General features: G+C 43.8%; 1 protein-coding gene across 2 annotated transcripts in view; it reads left to right on the forward strand.

The window, feature by feature from the left end:
* The first annotated feature begins 2,466 nt into the window (after window positions 1-2,466).
* Window positions 2,467-23,279, forward strand: part of smpd3 (sphingomyelin phosphodiesterase 3) — a 32,158-nt gene continuing 11,345 nt past the window's right edge. The window contains exons 1-5 of one of the 2 annotated variants that reach the window (XM_030096670.1): window positions 2,467-2,498; window positions 3,554-3,883; window positions 5,668-5,910; window positions 6,037-6,958; window positions 21,269-21,344. In XM_030096670.1, coding sequence (XP_029952530.1) covers window positions 3,582-3,883; window positions 5,668-5,910; window positions 6,037-6,958; window positions 21,269-21,344 — 1,543 coding nt within the window. In that variant the 5' untranslated portion in view covers window positions 2,467-2,498; window positions 3,554-3,581. Of the gene's footprint in view, window positions 2,499-3,197; window positions 3,884-5,667; window positions 5,911-6,036; window positions 6,959-21,268; window positions 21,345-23,279 lie in introns of those variants that run through there. The other variant, XM_030096669.1, reaches the window with a different exon arrangement.

Genomic DNA, 23,279 nt, shown 5'->3' on the forward strand with positions numbered 1-23,279 from the left:
TAAGGCAAAGCAAGGAGATTAAATATTTAAGAAATTTACATTGAGCTCATAAAAATGTACTTAGAAAAGTGTAATTTGTGCTTTTCCCCTATTTGTATTTGGTGTCCAAAATCACCCACAGATATTTTGTCCTCTGATGATTGGTTGGTTGGTTGGTTGGCTGATCGATTGGTTGGTCAATTGGTTGGTGGATTAGTTGGTTAGTACATCGAATTAGAGCTTGAATGTGAGTGTGTGGGACTCCGGCTGAAATTCTACTTTTGTGAAATACAGGGTTTCCTTACTTGTATCCGAGGGTGAAACTGTCCAAAGTGAGAGAATTTGGGCTGCAATGCTGCTGCACGTGCCTGCAGTAACTTTATAAAGATCTCTGTTGCATTATTGTGTGTGTGTTTTTTTCCCCCCATGGCACAAATATAATTCAGTGTGCCATAAATAGCTCTTTTTAATGAGGAAAGGCAGCAAATTGCAGCTTAAATGCCAGGCGGTGTTGAGTCAGAGCAGCCAGTGAATTTGTCTGGATTAGAGTTGGTGTGCGGAGGTAAGCCTCCTGTTTGCTTCCTTTCATTAACTCGCTCTCAGCTCACTCTTCACTCTTCGCTGACGGCTGAACACCGATCAGCGTCCCTTCGATAAGTGGGTTAAACGTGCGCTCGGACCGATTACAGCTGTGGGGACTGAACGTCCAGCAGCCTCCGAAGCGGGACGGAGGACTCTCTCCTCCGTGAGTCAGCTGGTCTTTTCCATGGGCCACCTGAAGGGAGGTTGCTCAACAAATAAAACTCACCCGACTCATGAATCACGTAAATCATTACTGCACACAAAGAGGAGACGGTGGTGATTGTTATCCCGGGAGCAACGTGCTCATCAGACAAAAGGGCCTCATTTTAGGAGAACACGGGAACGGCACATCCGTGTTTTACTCTTATCATAAAAAGACAGAGAGGACACACACTGCATCCAAAATTAATATATAACACACCCGCTTCTTTTATTTGTATCTCTCAATGGGAACAATGGGTCGAGTGGGGAAAGCAACTCATTGAGGCTGCAAATAAACGTTTCACAGTCACAGAGAAACTTTTTTTCTGGTTTTTGAAAAGAGCAAGAAGCATATTTAAAGGAATACTCCACCCAAAAAACGATTTGGCCTCATTTTCTACTCACCCTCATGCTGAGAAACACTCTGGAGCACTTTTTTGACGATTCAAATGCAGTTGGAGATGTTTGGGGATTTTCGTGGTCAACAAACAGGGACCGACAGAGCCCGACAGAAAAAATGGTCCATAAAATCCACAAAACGTTCCCATTTTCCTTCATACTGCTCGTCCGCTGTAATCCAAGTGTCCTGAGCGGGTAACGTCCATAATTAATTCTTAACGAGGTCATTTAGTACATTTTAAGAGCCCAAACAGGGCACTCTCATACAGCTCCATTGCATGTCTGCGCGCGCACCCTGAACTACGGAAGCCGCGGCAGACCAAGCAACACGCTTGTGCCCTTTCAGCAGGACACCGAATTCAAAGCTTTAAAACAGTAGCCAATCACTTTTGTGATTGTCCACAGCTCGGTCACTCACAGCAGAATATAAACAGCGGAACTTCTTCTTCTACGCTTGCAATTTAGAAAAGTAGTCGCTGAAAGCGCGCAAGCATCTGGCTTGGTCTGCCGCGGCTTCCGTAGTTCAGGGTGCGCGCGCAGACATGCAATGGAGCTGTATGAGAGCGCCCTGTTTGGGCTCTTAAAATGTACTAAATGACCTCGTTAAGAATTAATTATGGACGTTACGCGCTCAGGACACTTGGATTACAGCGGACGAGCAGTATGAAGGAAAATGGGAACGTTTTGTGGATTTTATGGACCATTTTTTCTGTCGGGCTCTGTCGGTCCCTGTTTGTTGACAACGAAAATCCCCAAACATCTCCAACTGCATTTGAAACGTCAAAAAAGTGCTCCAGAGTGTTTCTCAGCATGAGGGTGAGTAGAAAATGAGGCCAAATCGTTTTTTGCGTGGAGTATTCCTTTAAGCGGGAAAATTGGTTTTGTCTGAATTTATCATTTTTGAGTTTCCCGTAAACTAAAGAGGTGAATAAAAATATTTTGGTGTGTCATCATGTCACAGGGAGGGTCCGAGGGTCTGGTTGGTCTCAGATTGTCAAAATTTGTTTTACACACAAGGAAGAAACTCATGTAGCCTATGGAATCTAGATCAGACGTGGGAGGTTTCATTTATGCTGGTGCGAGTAGGCGTGTCCACCAGTGTTTGCCTTCACTGTGAAGCTTTGGAAAGTCACAGATCCGGTGGCCGTTCACACACTTTCTTACAAACACCCTTGAAAGAAAACACAACTCTACTGGAGATATTTTCAGAACTTCTCAAATTCCAAGCAACATGAAGGCCCCTTTATGCCATATAATATTCATTCGTGTGTGTGTGTGTGTGTGTGTGTGTGTGTGTGTGTGTGTGTGTGTGTGTGTGTGTGTGTGTGTGTGTGTGCATGAGGTTACACTGAGGTCGGCTCTCTCTTTTGTGTCCTCCTGAACCGCGGGCTGTTGACACGAGTGAATTAATCTGCTCATCATTTATTCATGTGAGTGGAATTGATTCTCGTCTCTCCACTGTCGGTATTGAAGTTGGTTAAACAGCATTTAGGGACTCCGGTTTCTGCTGAAGATCCGTGAGCAGGAAAGAGGAAGTAATGTGTTTTCTGGTCTTTATGGAGACATTTAGAGCCCTTTTTCAATTTTTTTAAAAATTGTTGAAGCTATTTGTTTGACATTAAAATGGTAGCATAATGTCGAGAAGCCTTATTTTTGCTAGACAATATGGCATTTTAGTATATTTAGTATATTTAATATAGTGATTTTGAGTTCTAACAAGCATTCTGATGGGAGGAAAGTAAAATTAGACAGATATCACAATCTTGCCAAAAAAATACGTGAGGCAATTATGCTGTTAGGCTAAGGAAGCCAAGCAAATAAAGATCAGAGATGTGAAATAAAATGTTAAACTATATAAAGAATATATGAAAATGCTAAAGCAGAGTTCATGTGTCCTGCAGCCCCCCCGTCTGGAAACATGTATGTTTAATGTAGCATCAAGCATCAGGGACTGTATGAGTGTCGCTCTCAACATGTATACACCAGACTGAGCCCATTACTGATGTCCCCCCCTCCTCTCCACCCTCTCTCCCCCCTCCCTCTATCGATCCGCTCCTTCACTCAGGTCCCGAGGAAGTCGTGATCTTTAATGGATGCCCCCCTCTGGAGGTCGTTTGAGTCCTCGCAATCACAAGTTCGTCATCAAGGGAGAAGCTTGCAGCATGGCCACCCCCCGCCTCCAGACTCTCTCCCGTCCCGTGGGGGGGTGTAGCTGCTGAGGGAGGGGTCTCGAGGCTGGGACACGCTCTGCCTGTGCCTGTAAAAACCATCCAAACCATGTAGTGGGCCTTTCTCCAAGGAGGGGGGAGGGTCTACATTTCAGCCTGCTTTCTTTTTTTTAGTGTTGCTTTGTGTCACCTGTGGAGGAGGTGAAGAGTGTGTGTGTGTTTGTGTGTGTGTGTGTGGATCCAGAGAGAGCGATGGTCCTGCACATCACTCCTTACTCCAGTGCCTGCCTGCACTTCCTGGACGGCTTGTCGTGGAGCCTGGTGTTCCCCTGCTACTGGCTCCTGGACCGGCTGCTGGCGTCCTGCGTGGCCACCTCGCTGGAGAAGCGCCAGCGCTCCCAGGACCCCTGCTCCTTCCTCACGCTGTGCGTCCTGATCTCAGCGCCGCTCTACCTGCTCCTCGTCCTCGCCTCCCTGCCCTTCGCCCTGCTGGGCTTCATCCTCTGGGCTCCCCTGCAGGCGGTCCGCCAGCCCTACCTGTACACCTTCCACAGGTCAGTCTCAGCTGCTCGTCCAACCTGTGACTGTTATTTGTGCCAGGTACTCCCATTGTTAATGTTTGGACTGTATTGTTCTCTCCAGCATGTGTGTGTGGTTTTATGACAACAACAACCAACAGCACTGACTCGTGGCCCAAACAAAAGACACAAAGCCTCAAATATGATGTGTTTTCACTAGAAATGTCATGTAAATGGGGTCTCAAACCACATCCCTGATGAAAACGGACATCTGGAACTTCCTTGAGAGTAGAAGAGTGCTGCTAAGACTAAAACCTGTTCGCACATTTAAATGCTTCAATCATACAATATTGCACGCCCCAGCTGCCGAACAGGACAAGGGAAAAAAAAAGTAAGTGTAGAGGAGTTAAGGTTAGTATCTAAATGTGGAAAGCTCCATGGTTTCATGAGGAGTTTCCCATAAGCTCCCGATCCTGCATGGATGAACCGTACTCCACCACTCTGAACTCATTTCTGTCAACCTTCACCCGATGGCGTCTGAAAATGAGTTTCTGACTCAGTCAAAGTGAGAAATGGGTTCAGCGGTTGCAGAGTCACGCTTCACGTTGTTTTCTTTGCATCTTCAGAGCCAATTGTCGGCCCGGCTCGGAGATCTCAAAAGGCAGAAAATGGACTCATTATGCTCTGTAAACAGTTTGCTCGCTGGTTTGGCCTCCTGCTGCCACTGCTCAGTGGGTGTTTCGTGATCCCGACACCCACCTGAGTGGCAGCCCACCAACATCACAGACCTGGAAATGTAGCATTCAGCTCTTCTTTCTGCTGTAGTGAAGCTCCTTCTCCCCGGGGTGTCTGAACGTATACTGTACTCTTCTTTAATTACATTTCAGAGCGATGTGAAGATGACTCTCTCTGTGTTCTCTGCTCATCTGGTTTTCACTGATGTGCAGATTTGTAGTCTCATAGAAACATTTAACATTCACACATAGCAATAACTGTTGGGCCTTCAGTTAGTTTTAGCAGTTCCAGTGGAGAGTAAATGCAGGAAGAGCGCTTCATTAATAATGAACTAACTCAGTCCTGACAGCAACATGAAAGATGTCCCACTGTAAGTAGCATTAGCATTGGCCCGTTAGCTTAATTTTCTCAGAACTGTGTACACGTGGGTGTTTTATCTCAGCTCTTTTGTCGATGCATCTTCTTCTTGTTATATGTTCGTAAATAAGTTTATTTCAAGAATAGCCTAACCCTAACCATAACCCTAATTATAGAGCATCTCCTCACACTGAGTGATGTAACTTCACATGAATTTAATGAGTGAATCAGTCATTAAACTGACACAGTGCCGAGAGCTCAGCTAATATTTCACAGCAACACTTCACAGCATGGACCTTCAGACTGTAACACTCTCCAGGACATTATACCAAACAGGCTTTATTATGTTTTCTGATGTGAGTTCTTAAAATATTTATCTTTATTGTGGGTTATCTGGCTGACATTTATCCATCTTTGAAGAGTTAGCTGATAATGAATTCTGGTATTCACAGCTGAGCCTGTGCCCACACAGTGGATTATCTGAAGAGGATTGAGAGCACCTCGCTATATAAACAGGCATATTCATGAGAAGAAGCCTTGAAAGCTACTTCATCATGTCCTCACTGTGACAGACTCAGCCTTAATATTGTCATAGTGATGTTATCTGAGCTGAAATATTTCACAGGGACGTATTTATTCATTGGTTGATTTAATTAGAGCGGTCAGAGGTAAATATCGGGTCTTGGGTGCCCTTCCTTTGACGCAATGTTGGTTCTCACCTCATCCAGAGCTGACAAACACCAGGCGGAGCAGGGCCAAGGGGGCGCTGGGATCGGGGAATGGAGACCCCAGGGCAGGAGCTTCTGTTTCTGCAGTGCCAACGTTTGCCTGCTGCCCGACTCGCTGGCCCGATTCAACAACCTGTCAGACACACACAGGAGGGCACGCGAGGTGGGCAAGAGGATCCGCAACGGCGCCAGTAGACCCCAGATCAAAATCTATATCGACTCGCCCACCAACACGTCCATCAGGTGAGGAGGGGTCACTGATGATGAGGAAACCTCCGCAATGTCAGTGAATCAGAGATTTTCTGATTCAGGGTTCCTGATCTGAATGTTCATATTTTTTAACGCTATCCTTTCTGTTCTGGGTCTCAGTGCAGCGTCCTTCAGCAGTCTTGCCACAGGTTTCCGTCGCACCTCCTCTCTGGATCAACGTCCAGATCAAACCCATACCAACGGCCCAGCGGATCCCGAAACCGAGCCCCTCACCGAGTGCCCGATTCACCCGTCGGGTGGCACAGACTGCCCCGTTCACCCGTCTGCAGGAACCCAGGGGTCTCCCGAATGCCCCGTTCACCATGATAAAGCAGAAGGCTCACCGGTAGACTGTCCCCTTCACAACAGCTCAGACTGCCCCGTGCACACCTCAGCGGAAGGTCCCGACTGTCCCGTGCACTCTCCGGCTTCTCCAGACTGCCCCATGCATGGGGATGGGACGCACCCGAAACCCACCGCAGACTGCCCACTTCACACGTCCGGGGTTCAGATCAGCATCAGCGCTCCAGAGCCGGACCCGGAGGAGGAGGGCGACACCGGAAACCACCGGTCCGGGGAGCAGATGGGCGCAGACACCGGCAGCATGACCGCCTCCCGGGAGTCCCTCGCCCGCTACCACGGGAACGACGGTGGCGTGGGAATATCCTCCAACAACACCCTCTCACACGTCCCACGCACGTCCATCTTCAAGCGCGCGGCTCGAAAACGCCGTCATGGAGATGAGACATTCGACCACGAGATCTCTGCCTTTTTCCCCGCCAACTTGGATTTCCTGGCTCTGCAGGAGGTTTTCGACCACGGGGCGACCACCAGGCTGCGGGGGCAGCTGCACCGCTACTTCCCCTACGTCCTGAGCGACGTGGGTCGCTACGGCTGGAAGGGCTGCTGCTCCAGGTTCAAGTTTCTGAACAGCGGGCTGATTCTGGCCAGTCGCTACCCCATCCTGGATGCACGTTACGAGTGTTACCCCAATGGGAGAGGGGAGGACGCACTGGCAGCCAAGGGAGCTCTGTTTGCCAAGGTAAGAGCTCTTTTGCTTCTATCTTCTGTGTTGATCTGGTTTTCACTAATGTGCAAGTTTACAGCCCTGTATTAACACAGGAACAAGTACAGAGAAGTCCAAACTGGCTCAGTTTTATTTGGCAGCAAATTGCATGAAACTGGAAGTTGGCTGTGTCATACTTCTGAGTTTAAACACAAACTACACCTTCAACAAAAGAACTATTCGGAGGAAATGTTGCAGCTGTGTGTAAACAGTTTGCGCTTCCCTGCACCATAACAGTAGTTTGATTCTTAACTTTGCTGATTTGATTCAGTTAATGATGACTTGGGGTTCCTCAAGGTGATGTTTCCAGCGGTTTTCACCTGATTCAGTGGAGAGCGACGTGTGGCCAGATGTTCTTTTGTCCCCAAGTTCATGAAATTGTTGCATGTTAAAACTAACAAGAGTGGTTCAATCTGCCTGTGTGGCAGAATCAGGTGAATCAGGAGACACCTGTTCTTGGAAAGAAAACAGTCATTTACAGAGTGTATGAAAAATACAAGGTATTTCTGCACAGGTGCAGTGAAGCTGTTCAGTATTTGTGAATTACTGATTCATTTCTCTCATCTCCTTTTCAGTTTTTCATCACAGTTTCACAAATCAGTGGTCAATTTCGCTGAAAGGTCGGCATGGAGACAAGTTTAAGAAATGCCAAGGCTAATTATGGAGTCTATTTTAAGGCCGGGCTACCCTTTGTCAGCTCTAATGCAAGTTTCTGCCTCTCCACTCCTTTTCCTTCAGATATTTCATTTAAGATCAGCAGAGGTTAGAGAACCATCATATTGCAGCCACTTCTTGTTACTTTTCAGACTGAGTCATCACAGAAAAACTGTCACTGTGGGCCTAATTTAACGTTTCCCTGCGTTAGCCCCAAGCTAATCTTTTCATCTTGGTGACTTCTTGTGAGGCGGTAATTGAATTTGCCCATTAAGTCAATTTATACTAAATCATTGTATCATACATGTGTGAATGGCAGTGTGGAAGAGGTCCTTGGAGAGCTGGCGATAAAATGACCTGCTATATGCTTTAATTACAGCTCTCTGTGGTCTGGGAAATTAACCAGAAAGCAGAGTATTTTAATATGTAAATTCTGATTCTCAACATAACCGCCTCAGGATAAACCTTACATTTGAAGAGAATAATTTCAAATAAAATGTCCTTTTATACAGACAGTGAGACACATTGTGAGAGACAAAGATTGCGGACTGCTGGATTTTGGAGGCTCCAATCCAGCCAAACCACCAAGCAAATGGTAACATGTTCAAAGAAAACAATTATTTATAAGCAAATTTCTTCAGAGTAGTGGACACAACTCAACACTGAAAACCAAGCTGAGATATCAGTGATGCTGCCATAAAAGTTCGAAAACCAGCATCAACTTCAAAGCCATGCTGTCAGGGTGAGTTTCCCAAAAACGATTACGATCCAACAGCTATAGGAGAAGTTTTTTTTTTTTGACATTTCACTGTATTTTGCACCAGAAGGTTTCATTAAAATTGGGCTTTATGTTGAGATTGTAGCCATTTTCTGGAGTCATTGTTCAGATTTTACAAAAATAGACATCTTGATCACATCGCGTGCACTACGACAAAGAAGAACTTCAAAATTCAACTTTAAAGGTTTTTGTGGCAATATTTTTCTGGTCTGGTCCTCTCAAGATGAAATTGGACTGAATGTGGCTCCTGAACGAGAACGTCTCGTCCACCGCTTATACAGGTCATTGTTGTAAAGACACAGTAAAGAGAGAGACCGACTGAGTTAGTGGTATGTAGATGTGACATGAATACAATATATGGACAGTCAGCGAATCTGAGCTTGGCACTTTCAAGAAGCTCTCCCAGCAGTCTGGAGTGCAGTTTACAGGACAATTCAACTGAAACTCGTCGCATTTGGGTTTACATTGCAACGTTCTGAAAACGATGTCTGTTTATGGGGAAAGAGCAGAAACACTTTAAAGCGATGTAATTTTCATATCTGGCCAGTAGTTTGCATTAGTACTGAATCAGCCGGGAACTTCACACCATGATAATCAGGAATTACAGGACTCTCGTTTAGAAGTAAAAAATGCAACGTGTTCCTCTTCCCTGCACTGAAAGCTTTCAGCGTTAGCGTTCGTTTGCAGTTTGATAACTCATTCATCCGACCCGTATGTTATTAACGCCACTCAGCGCCTCTTTGCTGTGTTGTTGCTATAATGTTGCAGTGATTGACAATCGGCAAATTGCAGCACTTGGTACATACGCTCGCTTACACCCACGTTCATTCACACATTACACGTCTGTCATTGTGGCGAGGGCACGCACCACAGTAATTAGAGTACACTCTCAGCCTTTCCACATCTCCCACTGTGTCACCGCAGGAGCGATGGGATTTCTACAGCAGCCACCGTTGCCCCCCCCCCTTTTTTTTTTTACCCCAGGTTGAACATGATTAATGCTTCTTTGGAGCTGTAGTCGTGTTTGAAATGAACCGCATGAAAAAAAGTATGTGATGGTTTCCTACACCCATAGAATAGGTTATTATTCTGCCTTTGTGAATTGACAAAAGAGTCTGCGCAGAGCTTACACAATACATTCTTCTCCATGAAGACAGTTTCTTTCAATAAAAACAGAGCTGAAAAACCAAGGAAAGCTAAGTTTATTTAGTAGGGATGCACCAATACTGATACCAAATATTGGTTATCAGGTCTGATACTGTACCGAGAGCATTCACACTCGTAAAAGATCGCAGATACAACTCCACCATTATTACCTAATGTCCTTCTTCAGTAACATCAGACAAGAGAACAAAAGAGATGTGAATTAATAAGAATGACAAAATATCAAGAGGACAAAGGTAGTTTGCGCAACACCAGTGACATAATCACCAGAAACATTTGGACCAGCAGAGTTAGCCCGAAGTTGCTTATTAGTTTAGGTGGTCAGTAGATCCGGGAGGATTTTACTCTGAGTCATGCTACATGCTGCATGCTAAATGGTTTTAGTTCTCACACGCCAGCGATGCTTCCTGTTAAACATAATTTAAGTATGACTGATACACAGTGGCGGTTGGTGGTCAAATTTGTTGGGTGGGCTAACAAATGCTTGCATAATACCGATTAAATAGTTAACAGAGCTGCAAAAGCAGCATCACCTATGATACACAGTTACATCCATTACAGGTACACAATACTTTTTCAGTGCGGCCTACCTTATCTGAAAAGAAGCTCACATAGATGCCTTTCTGGGATTCAAACAGGTTAACCACCATGTCGTTGAAGTCGGGTAACTTTTGGATGAAGTCCCTCTCGATAGCATGACAAGTGCATTCAATCAAAGCAAATAAGCCACCTGGTTCATGCTAACGCCTGCCATTGCTGAAATTTTTCTCCCTCCTTCCCAACTCTGGCACCAATAGCAGCCCCGCTGCGTTAATTCGCTGCTGTTGGTCAAAAGTCAGCGGCCTGTGGGCTAACTGAAGTTAGTCCAAAATGCTCAGTAAACCACGGGGGGGCGGGACATGACACCTGTCAATCACTTTCAAGAACGAAATGAATGTATCTGCTGGGGCTGTAAAAATTCAGCCAATTTAGAGATATTCTATGTTTTTCTTTTGACTGATTGGTGCTGCTGCTACCTTTGGTTTCACCTAAACTTAAAACAATCTGTTGTAAGTTATTTAAAAAACTATTTTCTCATCTTTTTTGTGTTAGCTGTCTTTTTGTGCTGGGAGGGCTTAGCCCTGTTAGCTCATTTATACCAGCCGCCCCTGCTGATACACTCATTTACTGCGAGCTCTACAGTCTCCAGTACGTACACGGCTGGGCGTCGATAGTGTAGAGGCAGACCTGAGAAATTAGTTTGACACTTTGCTAGTTAGTGAAGTTACTTCCTTTAATCATTTCGAATGTAAAGTCTTGGAAGTTTGTTTTAATCCCTTGAGTGTGGCGTGTCTGCTGAAACAAGCAACAGTTGTGTGTGTGTGAGAGAGAGTGTCAGTGTGTGAGCTCATTAATCAGCCTCCTGCTGCGACCGACAGGATGTGAGTCTGGCTCTCATCCAGGTGCTGCCGGGCGGCGACGGCTTGTTGTGACCCTACGCTGGTGACAAGTACCTGCCTGTGTGTTTGTTTCTGTCTGAACGTGCCCTTACATACACCGAATCCAATACAGACACACTCCATCACAGCCGGCCCGCTGACAGCCCCATCCTGTTAGCCCTGCAGCTTCACGTCCTCCATCCTCCTCCGCCGTACATGCCGGGTCGCCCCAGGTCTCGCTGACATGCTGGATGGCAGCCAGCTGGCAGGTGCATGTTGGAGTGGAAGCTGCTAATGCTTCCAGCTTAAAGACAGGGAAAAAAACCCCCGACTCAGTTCAGGAAGTACTGAGACATTTGAGGGGATGAAGGTTTTCACACCTTCATTTGGTTTGGCTTGATTTCACACTCTGGCTTTGAGAGCGGACCAAACCAATTCCAACAGCTGCTCCTATGTTATGAAACAAACACTGACCAGAGGGGAAAAAAGCAGTGTTGCAGGAAAATGAGCAGGTGAAGCAGTGTGATTCTTTGGACAGTGTTCTGAAACATTTGATCCTTCATGCATATCAAGGCTATCAAATGTCTCTTACCTCAGTATCGCTGCAGATCATAGACAAAATGTCACGAAAACCTCGTTCACTCCTGACTTCTGTCAATAGGATGATGGACTCAGACACACCGACTGGTGACGAATCTGTTAAAAAAAACAGTCGCTTCAACGTCACACCTCCAGAGAAGGCCATGCATCAGCAGAGAAGGGGACTCGCATATTGTTAGGCAGGTGGTCATATTCTTATGGCTGATTGTTGCATGAAGAAATGTCATCTGCTTTAAAAACGGCACAGCTCTCCCTGTCTGCTTCACTATACATCTGCCATAAAGAACCGACTCTGGCTGTCCGGGCTCCGTAGCTTAGACAGATTTGAAATGCCTCTGACATTTGAATCAGCTTTTCAATGACACAGCAAATACAAAATGTCCTCATGGGTTTGTTTCTGTTGCATTTCAGTATTTGAGTTGAAACCGCATCAGTACTGATGAAGCTTTCAGAGGTTCTCTGTGTCTTTGTTCCAGTCTGGACTGCACGCTGTAGTCACAGTTCATTCAGCTGCAGACGGTTTGATTGTAGCAGTCTGATGAGTGTGCACGGTGTGGAAAGGATTTCCACCGTCTAAGGTGACAACCACTCTGAGATATTTCAGTATGCATCAATATAACATCATCATGTATATCATCTACCTGTAACTCTGTTCTTTCCGGGGAATTATTAAGGCCCAACGTTGCCAACGATGTCAGTGTGGCTTTGATTTTCGTTTTCTGTTGCATTAGCTGCCGATTGTATCGTGGCTGTCCCCAAACCTCTGATTTCAATCAAAGATGTGGAGTCAGTTGCTGGTCTTTTGTCTGAGAGCGTAGATCTGTGTGGATCAGATGCTCTCCGGCCAGCTGCCTGCTCTGATGTGCCGGCTGTTCGCCCCTCTCGCTCCTCCTCCAGACGCCTTGGCAGATTTCCAGAGCAGCTTCTTCACTTCCCCTCCGTGACCCTTCGCTCCTCCGTGTTCATTACTCCCCGACAGCTGGGATGCATCTCATTACCCACAGTTCACCTGGAGCGTACAGGCTGCGTTTTGCATCACACCTACAGGAACAAGACCGCTTCCTCAAAGCAAACGCAAAAACAATAAAGTGCAGTCTGACAAAATGCGTCTTTGTCTTTAGAGTTGTTTGATAGTCTGTCAGATTTATTTCCCTTTTCTGATCTGTCGGTCTAAACATGGTGGGCGGTGTGTAACACACTGTCAACACTTTCCGAGCTCATTCATCCAAATGTTTCAGTCATGAAGTGGCTTTTAGTGTCATAACACCTGAACATTTCCTCTGTTTAAGATTTACTTGTCAGTAACACTGCTTGTAGTAGTAGAAAAGAGGGTTGTTAAATTTCATATATTAATTTTTCTAGCTGTGCCTTCCATCCCTCAGGCCTCTGGAGTAGTTTCTGTTTGGGTTGATTTGTGTTGCAGCTAAAAATTGTGTTTATTGGTAAAATGAATTGAAATCTTTACACAGACCAAAACAAAACTTCTGCACACCAAATACTGCCTTCGTTTCCTACAGTGATCATCCATTTACATGCTGTTCCCCAATGAAATTCATAAACACACACACACACACACACACACACACACACACATTCTCGTGTATCCCAAAGGACGTGTTTACCTGGAGAGCAGCAGCAGCCGGTCAGCATCATAAAGATAGAGGGAGAGCGAGAGAGAGAGAGAGAGAGAGAGAGAGAGGGAGGGAGGGAGGGAGGAAGGAAGAGGAAGGATATTAATTAAAAAATGTTTCCCTGAAGGGAGAGCCGGCTCCGTAATTAAAGCTTTTCAGTCTCAACATTTATCCGCTCTTATAATTATTTGGAACTGCTGAGCGCACGGCTGCCGAGTCGTGTGTTTGTTTGGTTTGAATGCATTACTACGGATTAGGCTTTAAAAAAATAAAAGAGGGGGTGGGGGTGGGGGTGGGGGTGGGGGGTGGGGCATGCTCAGATCTAGATTGGATAGAATGGAAATCAATGGGAAACTTCCCTAAATCCAGCCCTGGCCTCTAATGACCACAAGGACCTGGATTCACTATCCAGGTCAGCTCCATTTATTGACGCAAATTGCTTTCCTCTTCACGGCCGTAGGGATTTCACCAAAACCTAATCAAATGTTACTCAATGCAACAGCACACAACAAATCTACTGCAGAAATATCTCTGTCAGACCATCTGTTCTTGATATTTATATTCAAATATCTGCTTACTGTTGACAAAAAAGACCCAGTAAAGAGGGCTCAAGTTCACCTGTGTACATATTCAAAGGGTGTGAATCATGGCTACCTTTCATTTACTCAATTAGATTTATAGATTCCAGAACCAGTTTGAGCTTCATTTTGCTTTTCGTCACATCAACATTAGATTGCCTTTCCTTTGGACATTGATCTTGTGATTTATTTGGACCTGATGTAATCCAACACTCTATGTGAATTAGACCGATTTAAGACTGGAATCTTTATTTATTGACCGATGACCAGGTTATCTCTCAGAACAACTCAGACTCAAGGCTGGAATCCCCTTCCTACATTTGCTCAGGACTTAATGTCAGTCTGTACCGAGTAACTCGAGGCTTAAGTAGATATTTCTTGTAATCCGAGAGACTGAACTGTCGCCTCTGAAAATTCCAACTCGGCTAAAGACTCGACATGGATCTCATGACTGAGCCAGTGATTCCAGACGTGTAATAATTGATCCGATACTTCACACAATTTGATTTCAACCCGTTTGACTGATTCAGAGCTTAAACCTTGAAAACATTGTGTAAAAAGGACCTTAGACTTGTTTTATTGATCTCTGAACTCAGAGAGACTCGCCAGATCCACAACTCCCATTTCCTTCCCTAGTGAGAACTGGATTTGGGCTTAAAGTAAGCGTGCTATACCTTAAAATCAATTAAATAGTAAAGATGTATGTGTCTTCACTGATTTCACTGCTTCCTCTGAAGACTCGGTGTGAATCTCATGATTGATCCAGTAATTGATGTAACCTGTCTTATTGATGAGCTGAGCCAACCCTTCATTTTAAAGCTACTTTAACTGACTTGCCTTGTTTTAATGATTCAGTCCACGAATCCACCTTGAGTGATCCGAGACTCCAGTTGGAGTTGTCTTATTGATTTCTGATTGAACCTGTCTCCCTATATTTACCTTTGTGTGCAGCACAACTGTTGGCTAAATGGATCCCTAAATGGATTAAACCAATTCGATATTGAGATTTTGCATTTATCGGTCTTTGAAGCACAACGGGATTTTAATGTGTGTTGCTTCGCTAATTTCCTGAGTTGTGTTTGCTTGTTTGCTTGTTGTCTTCCTCACTGCTGACTGTGAATTGAATTGCTCCTCTAGGATAATACCATTTCCTTGAGAATTGTTCTGAGGACTTGACTTGGATTTCTTCGACTAATGTTAAGTTCACGTTGAATTTTCTTGGAATCTTAAGCGACTCAGCGTCAATATGTTTTGATTCACCGGAGTATTTTTCCTCTGAAATCCTTTAATCTCTTAGTGATTTGACATTTGACTTACTTGATTGATTCCAGACTTGACTTGAACCTTTTTAGATTAATCCAAAGGTCCACGATTGATCCAAGCCTTGACTTGGACTTGATCAGACACAGGCCTGACTTGGGCCTATATTTTTGAGCTCAGAAGTAATGTGCCTTTCATTTTGTCGGATTAACTTCAGTCTCCACACAGGCTGGGAACGGGCCTTTGAATTGTTTTATTCACTGTGTTTTTGTGGATGTGAGACTTGATTTGGTTGGTGGAGCGACTGACCCTTCAGATTGGTGACCCTTTGAACGACTTGGCCTTTCGATCATATTTTTTTCATATTGAGTCAAAGACCAGGTGACAGTTAATTCAGTCTATTAGAAAAATGCTTTTCCAGCTGACTTTATGAGTGAAACCAACCTATAACAAATCATGTCTTATTATTTATGACTAGACTTTGGCCCAGTTTACACAACAAAGTTTCCAAAAGAAAAGGCAAAGATTTTGTTGCGTATAGTGAATAATTCAGACAAATTCTAGGGTATAGACATGAAAAAGAATCAGATCAATTCTTCTTTTCTGCGTTAAAGCAGCAGAATTCATTGATTTGGCACAAAATGTCCTGAACATAACTGGAACACTGAGGCTAAGCATTAATGCTGTGGCTCTGGAGTCGTCTGCCACTCTGTTTCTTCTGGCCGTCTCATTTTCACGTGAAGCGAGTAATGTGAAGTGAAGTCTCAGCTCGCGCTCCGTCTGATGGTAAAGTTAAGGTAATTAGCTCCAGCAGCCTCAGAGTTTTTGTTTTTTTCCATGATGCCGTGGCTTAGCTTCTCTCACGTTTCACTTCCTCTCTGCTCTCTCTCAATGCCACCGTAATGAAAAGAAATCTCGGGAAGCCTCAGCATCTCACATCCTGCCTCCCGACTCGCTTTTTTATCGTAAAAGAAATCCAGTTAATTCCATTTGGAGTTATTTTTACTCACACAGAGAAGCGGAGCATGGAGAAATACACTAATTTCTGCATAATTTACTTTTAGGTCGAGGCTTTCCTTCGTCTCTACACAGAAGTCCAATTATGGCTGGCTTCCTCTGAACATCTTGTGTGCGCACTGAGAACCACGCAGACACAGTGGCGGTCCACTCACATGCACACAAGTGAAGACACACAAACACAAAACACAAGAATCCCCTCGGGCCTTCTGTCAGTTTCAGGGTGCACACACACCTATTCAAGCGTACATAAGCCTCTGAAATATTAACACAGACTGTAGCATGCAGATAGAAAAGCTTGGGATAGAAAGAAGGAAGACATCAGGACAAAGGTGGAGACAGAGCAGGAAATACAGGTTTACCGATCTCTGACAGGACATCATCTCAAGTACTCGCGGAATGAGAGAAACAAAAAGAAGCGAGAGCTTCTTTATTGCTTTTGTCACGTTAGCACTGTTCATGGTTTTAATCAATTCCAGATTTAGCATTTTGTTACATAATCACACTACGGCCCAAGAAGATTGGTTTTCTATTGTGTGTGTTTATAGTTTTAAATACAACATTAGCACTTTGCATCATTAGCATGTTATGGTCAAAGTAGATTGGTTTGCTAATGTGAGCATTAATGATTCCAGTCACAGCATTAGGGTTTTATTTCATGAGGTTGGAATTTAGTAGCTGTGTACGTGAGCTTTTTCTTTTCATCCTATTGTAACTTTTGTGATGACGATTGTTCTAAACATCTGATAAAAGGAGATGTGCTCAATCAGCAACAAAAATTTCATCTTCAACTGTGATTGTGATTAGTATTAGTGTCCAGGTCAGCCATGAATAGTGGTGAGCTCGCTTTTGAAGACTTGTCTGTTTCTTCTAAATCTGTTTCTTTCATATCAAGGATCTTGTGGGATGTTTTTTTTTTTTTTTTTGCTACCTAATAGTCACAATTTTTGTGAAAAAAATAACAGGTGTACCAGGGAAATTATGGTTATTTCTGAAACACGAATACAGATGGATTTCTTAAGTCAGCAAAACAAACAACTTGTGGTACGTTTTTACAGTTTTTATCAAAGAGAAAGATGTTGCTGCTGCACTTTCTCACCACAAACGGCTCGGTGGCAGGAGGCAAATGTGTGAGAATATACAACACGCTGTGCACACTTTCACCGTTGATGAGGTGTTCCTTCTTAAGGCTTTTTTTTTTTTAATCACTTTTGTTACTGTCGATTTCCTCAGTGTGCTGAGCTGGAGCTTCCTGCTTCTCCACACTGAACCCATCTGCTACATGATGCCAGTAGATCCAAGTCCAGTGGAAACGTCTTCACGCTGTAATGTGAGAAAATGCATTAAAATGATGTGTTTTCCTTTGTTTGCTCTCCCGCAGCAGTCACACTGTGTGCTGCATTACAGATGATTTTTGAGGGTCTCAGGAGCAATAAACATTTTTATCAAAGGGACAGTGACTGATTATGTAAACAAACTGGGAAATGAAGCTGCATTCATAAGAAAGTTTTAGAATATGTCAGCATTCTAGATTATATCAGAGTTTTAGAATGTGTCTAGAAAGTGTGAGAGTTCTTGCTCTGTACAGATTTCTAAATTTTTTTTCGTTTTATAATACACCTATTATTGGCCCAACATGTAAACTCAATGTAAATGGACATAGTTTTTGAAATGTTGTTTCAGCACAGAACTTTTTTGAAACAAAAATGTAAGGGTGCTTACATACCTACTAGTCCGCTAGAGTGGTTCGGTTTGGACATAAATTATTCATAAACGTCGCAGCTGTCAACTAGTTCGGTTCATATTCACACCACTTGTTTTTGCAGATGAACTGTCCACTATGACCCTCCTGCCTCTTGGTGGCGCTGTTCACACAATAGTGTGTTTTGGGTGGCGGAAGTGAACCCTGATTGGCCAGCATGTGTGACGTGATGTGCCGCGCGGCTTGCTACGGAAGCCTCCGCCGACCAAAAAGCCTTCTCCACAACAGAGCGGACAGGACCGAGGCTGGTCAACGTTCACACCAGCAGCGGACCGCGCCGAGACCGCACCGAGACCGCCTCCTCGAGGAGGTCTCGGTGCGGTTCTTTGTCCCGGACCAAAACTAACTGGTCTGCTTTCACACCAGCGTGTACGAACCGAACCTGCAGGAGTTTGGGTCTCTAGTCCGCTTCAAGCGGACCAAATGCTGTTGGTGTGAAAGCACCCTAAAAAGGACTCGATTTTATTTTGTTCTTGCTTAAATGTGGCCTCATGTGAAACGACAGTATTTTCTGGTGGAACAGAAGATCACCTGTAGCGAGTAAAGCCAGTTCAATCAACACATGGTCTGAAAACATGAGAGAGAGAGAGAGAGAGAGAGAGAGAGAGAGAGAGAGAGAGAGAGAGAGAGAGAGAGAGAGAGAGAGAGCAGATCTGAAGTGCCAGTGGGTGGAAGCAGACTGAGGAGGAGGAGAAATGAAAGGTTTCAGAGAATGGGAGCTGGTGATTGTGGGGTGGTTAGTTTGAAGTGGGGAAAGCGTCTGGGGTGGAGTAGATCTGTAACAAGGCGGAAAACATCCATGTGGAGGAGACGGCCATGGGCACGAGAGTTTCACTCACGTAAGCGGAAAACCACTCTGCTGTATTTTCACGTATGAACACAACGAAGGCCAACAGAACAGAAGGCCTTGCACAAACATTCACGCACTTCAATTAAATAGAAGCAGATTGTTGTGTAAAAACACAGAATAATTTTTTTTTCACCAAAGTAAAAGTACGATTATAAGGTTCGGCCCTTGGAGTGAATTAAATTCACCCGGAGCTGCGGAAGGCCCTGGATATTATGGGGCTGACCTGGACGGTATACTCAGCATTGAGTCGGACTTCTTCATGGTGAGATCAGCCACAGATTGAGCCAGGTGGTGCTTCAATTCACTGTAATACTTTTATCAAATCAAATACTAAAGAGGGGGTCAACAGTGTTCATTAGAGGTGATCTGTGGCGTGATTAGCAAGTGATGAGAATTTAGGATGCATAGTGGTTAGCACCTTCTTGTGGGTTCAAACACCAGCCAGGAATTTCTGTGTTGAGGCAGGAAGGTCTCCCCTTGGGCGTGTGGGTTTCGTCTCATAGTCCAAAAACATCCATATGAGGTGCAACCCAGTCCAAGATGAAGCTTTACAGAAGATAGAAAGATGGAGGATTTAGAAACAAATCCACAAGCTGAACTCCACTGTTAACCGCATTTCAGTGTTTCACAAGTCTCGTAATCAAAGATCAAAAATTTCAATTAATGGTGAATACAGACATAAATCAGCGTAATCTTCCTCCTCAGCAGATTAACCGCAGCATTAATGCGCCTCAGAGAGGAGAGTGACTCTCAGTCAAGCCAATGGAGACTGATTGGTAATAATGGGATGGATGTTTTGGCTGTACATCAGTTTAAAGTCCTCATCAATTAAAAAAGAAAAAAAAAAAACTAAACTAAAAGCTGCTATAAAGCCTGATACTTTTTAGCCTCACTTTAAAACTAACCACAGAGCTCGTCGCATTGAGCACTGCAGTAAATCCACCTCCCAGCAGAGCCCAGAGATTTCCTCTGAATATCTGAGGCCATATCTAATTACTGCTAAGTGTTTAGTGGGAGTGAGCAAAATTAATCATCCATTTTTTTTTAAACACACTATCTGATGGTACATTAACTTTTCTGATAATCTTCCACAAGATGTTTCCTGTGGGACATTGTTGAGTCGTTATTAGAATAAAAAAAAAAAAAAAACAGACGCTGTTTCATGGATCAAATCTCTTTTTTGTTAGTGGAGGGAGGACGCTCTAGTCTGGATGCTCTAATGTGGATGTTAGTGGGAGGAAGATGCTCTATAATCTGGATGTTAGCTCTTTTTTTTAAAGAAACAGACTTATTGTCTGTCATTTTTTGTTAAAACTTGATAAACTGTGAGCATTTCCAGGATGAAAACTGGAACTCACTGGTTTCACTGGAACTGCACAGCTGCCACCTGGACTGCATGTGGCCGCTGAATCAAAATGTTGGTGAGACCACTGCTTCACACAGACTTTAAACACTCTCAAGTTGCCTCTCTCGGGATAATTAAAGAGGACCTTTTGTCCAGCACTAACCAGCTCATATTCTGTATGTGCTTTATGAAAGCACCCTGCAAGTGATAGCTCATAATTACGAGTGTGTCTCTTCGACACAATTACAGAACAAGGTCTCATGATTACAAGAGACGGACCAGTAATTATTCTTTATGTAATGATCACATGGCATGGAGCGCTGGACGTTAGAAAGAGCAATTTCTAAATTGTTTGCGACTGTATTTCAGTTATAATCTTAAGTTTGCGCAGTATTGACTCCACCAAGGATGGAACAGACAGACCAGCCATAACATTACAACCACTAACAGATGAAGTGAATGATGCAGATTGGACTGGATGTACAGTATCAGACAGCAAGTATATTGTCCTCAAACTGGACATTTGAGACAGGAGAATGGAGGAGTGTTAGGGTTTTGCATTTGAAGGGTATTTATAGGTTTTTGATGTATTTTCGACTGCTTTAGTGTAGCGTGTTGTTCTGAGGCTTGTTCAGAACTAGTTCTGGACTGGTATTTTGTGTAATTTCATTTGTGGTATTCTTCAGGCAAGATTTGACCAGTTTTTTTTTTTTTTTTTGACTGGCTACTGAAATGTGAGACTAGTTTTAGATCAGGCTTGTATGTATTTTTTATTTTACAAAAATATATTTACTTTATATTTGTAGTTTTTTTATATTTACACGAGGATGGTTTTGTACATATTCCAGACCAGTTTTGGACTTGACTGCTACTTAGTGCATTTTGAAATAGTTTTGTCAGTAATGTGGACTACATTTGGGGTCCAGAAGGGGAACCTGCACAGCATCAGATAGTCATAATGTTATGGCTGAGTGAGCAGATGTGTCTTCTGTATGCTTCCTGCTGGTAAACAGTGCACTCCTCATTTATCCCCCTCAGGTTACTCCTCAGCTGTTATGTTGTACACACTAAACAGCTGTAATTAAATCAGGGTTGTGTTTCTCCCACGGGGATCGATAAAGTTTCACCTCGCCTTGTTCCGTCTAATTGCCGTCGTTGCCACCAGATTTCAGCGTGCAAACGCGTCGGTTTGAACGCAGCTGTACTGACGCGCTGTTGTTTCTTCCCAGGTTCACGTGGGCACCTCGCATCAGGAGCAGAGAGTGGTGGGATACCTCACGTGTACGCACCTCCATGCCATCGAAGGTACACTTCCTCCCCGCGCACGTGTGTTTTCCACGAACGTTACTCACACTGGAAAGCATCCCGTCTTTTGATTGTGATCACATTGCATGCTTGCTGTTGTATGTCCACGGATAAATGGGCACATCCAAACCCATGTGTGCCTCCTCCTCCTCCTCCTCCTCCTGCTGTTCCCATGGTGACTGCCTCAAGCTGTTTAAGTCGTCACAGCCCTATTTAAAGCCTCTGGTCAATGCCACCCTCATTTTTTACCAAAGACATGCCCCCCACCCCCACCCCCTGCCCCTTTTTCCCTGCTATTCTGAGCTTCTCCTACGCTCCTCTCAGGTCTAAATATAGCAGTGTCAGGGCTGTTTCTAAAGATACATCAAACATAAACCCTGTGGAGGTGAGGGGGAGGGAGGAGGAGGTGGGGAAGGGGCAGAAGACCTGATTTTTCCTCCCGATTCAGAGGGACCGCCAGCGTCACTCAACATCCCATAATGAGAGTCAATAAAGCGCAGAATATTTTTGCGCACAGCTCCTGCTCCAGACGCCTGTCATTGCAGCTTCTCAGATATGTAACAGCTTTCATGTCTGACTGTGTGTTCACAGAGACTTTGTGAGTGTGGGCCACGGTGGCAGGTTTACAATTCTGCTTTTCAAATATTCATGGAAACAGAAAAACAGTCAAGTTTCTCCCACTGCATGAAGAGAAGGCTGCAAAATGTAGAGTTGTTCCTGATAATAATGATCATAATGACACGCATTCGAAAACAAAGGCACAATGCAAAAATAAAACACACACAAACACACAGGAAAAGTCTGAATCCAGAGATTTGTTGCTCTTCATTCATAAAAATAATCTAAGAAAGATTAAATAAAGTTCAGAGATGAGAAGACCACAGCGTTTACAAAGAAACAGAAAGAAAGTCTTTGTGTAAATTACTAGAAGAAATAGTGCTCTCTGTTGTGAGAAAATCCCATTTCACTTCTTGATATCTGATAAACATTGTAAAAGTTTCAGAATATTTAAGCACTTTTTTTTTTATATTTTTGGGAGATATGTCTGGGTATCATCTGTATACAGTGATATAAGAGCTTGTGCTGATGAATAATGTCATATACAGAAGCGGAACGGATCCCAGGACAATTACCAGAGGAACTGGCTAATCCAGAACCAGAGAAGAGCAGGATGCATGCTTAACAAGCATTTTGTATGTTTTTCACTTAAAAAAAAAAATGTGTGTAACTGAATGCATTGGATGCATTTACCTTTCAATAGCTAAAAATGTGATCTAAAGTGCTGTGATTCTGTCTAAATGTGGATTCTTTTTTTTTTTTTAACATTTTGTTTTGTCCCAACCTTTCAAGACCTTGTTGGATGGAAGCGGTTTTTTTTTTTTTTTTTTTGCAGAAGAGGAGGCACAGAGAATAGTTTTGAGATTGGCTGCTAATTGCTGCAGTCTGTGGGATCAAGGCCAAGTTTTTAATGAACTGTTGGACACAGACACTCTGGAAGAAATCCACAAGATAAAGAGCTGTTTATGATTCCCAGAAGCCAAACTGCCCCTCACATCTAGAACGACATGCAAAAGTTTAGAAGCGTTAAGTTTTCAGAACTAGTTGAGAATGTCAGATGCATTATATTTATGAAAAAACTGGAACAAAATCTGATCAAGTGATGCAGAACTCAATAAAACAGTATCGACAAATTGAATCAGGTCAACTGGACCATCGAATCAGGCCAACTGGACTCGGTCATATTCTACATAATTAAAGAAGACAATAAACCGATGAAACAGCTACTATATGATGTGAAACATCTTTGAAGGCTCTGAATGACTCCAGGGAACCTGAATTCATCACTTTGACATAAAAGCAACAGGAATCTTCTTGAATGATTTGGAATTATCCCTATTAGCTCACATCAAAGCAGGAAATAATCGTCTCTCATTG

This window comes from Salarias fasciatus, chromosome 7, assembly GCF_902148845.1.
Source record: "Salarias fasciatus chromosome 7, fSalaFa1.1, whole genome shotgun sequence".
Classification (NCBI taxonomy): domain Eukaryota; kingdom Metazoa; phylum Chordata; class Actinopteri; order Blenniiformes; family Blenniidae; genus Salarias; species Salarias fasciatus.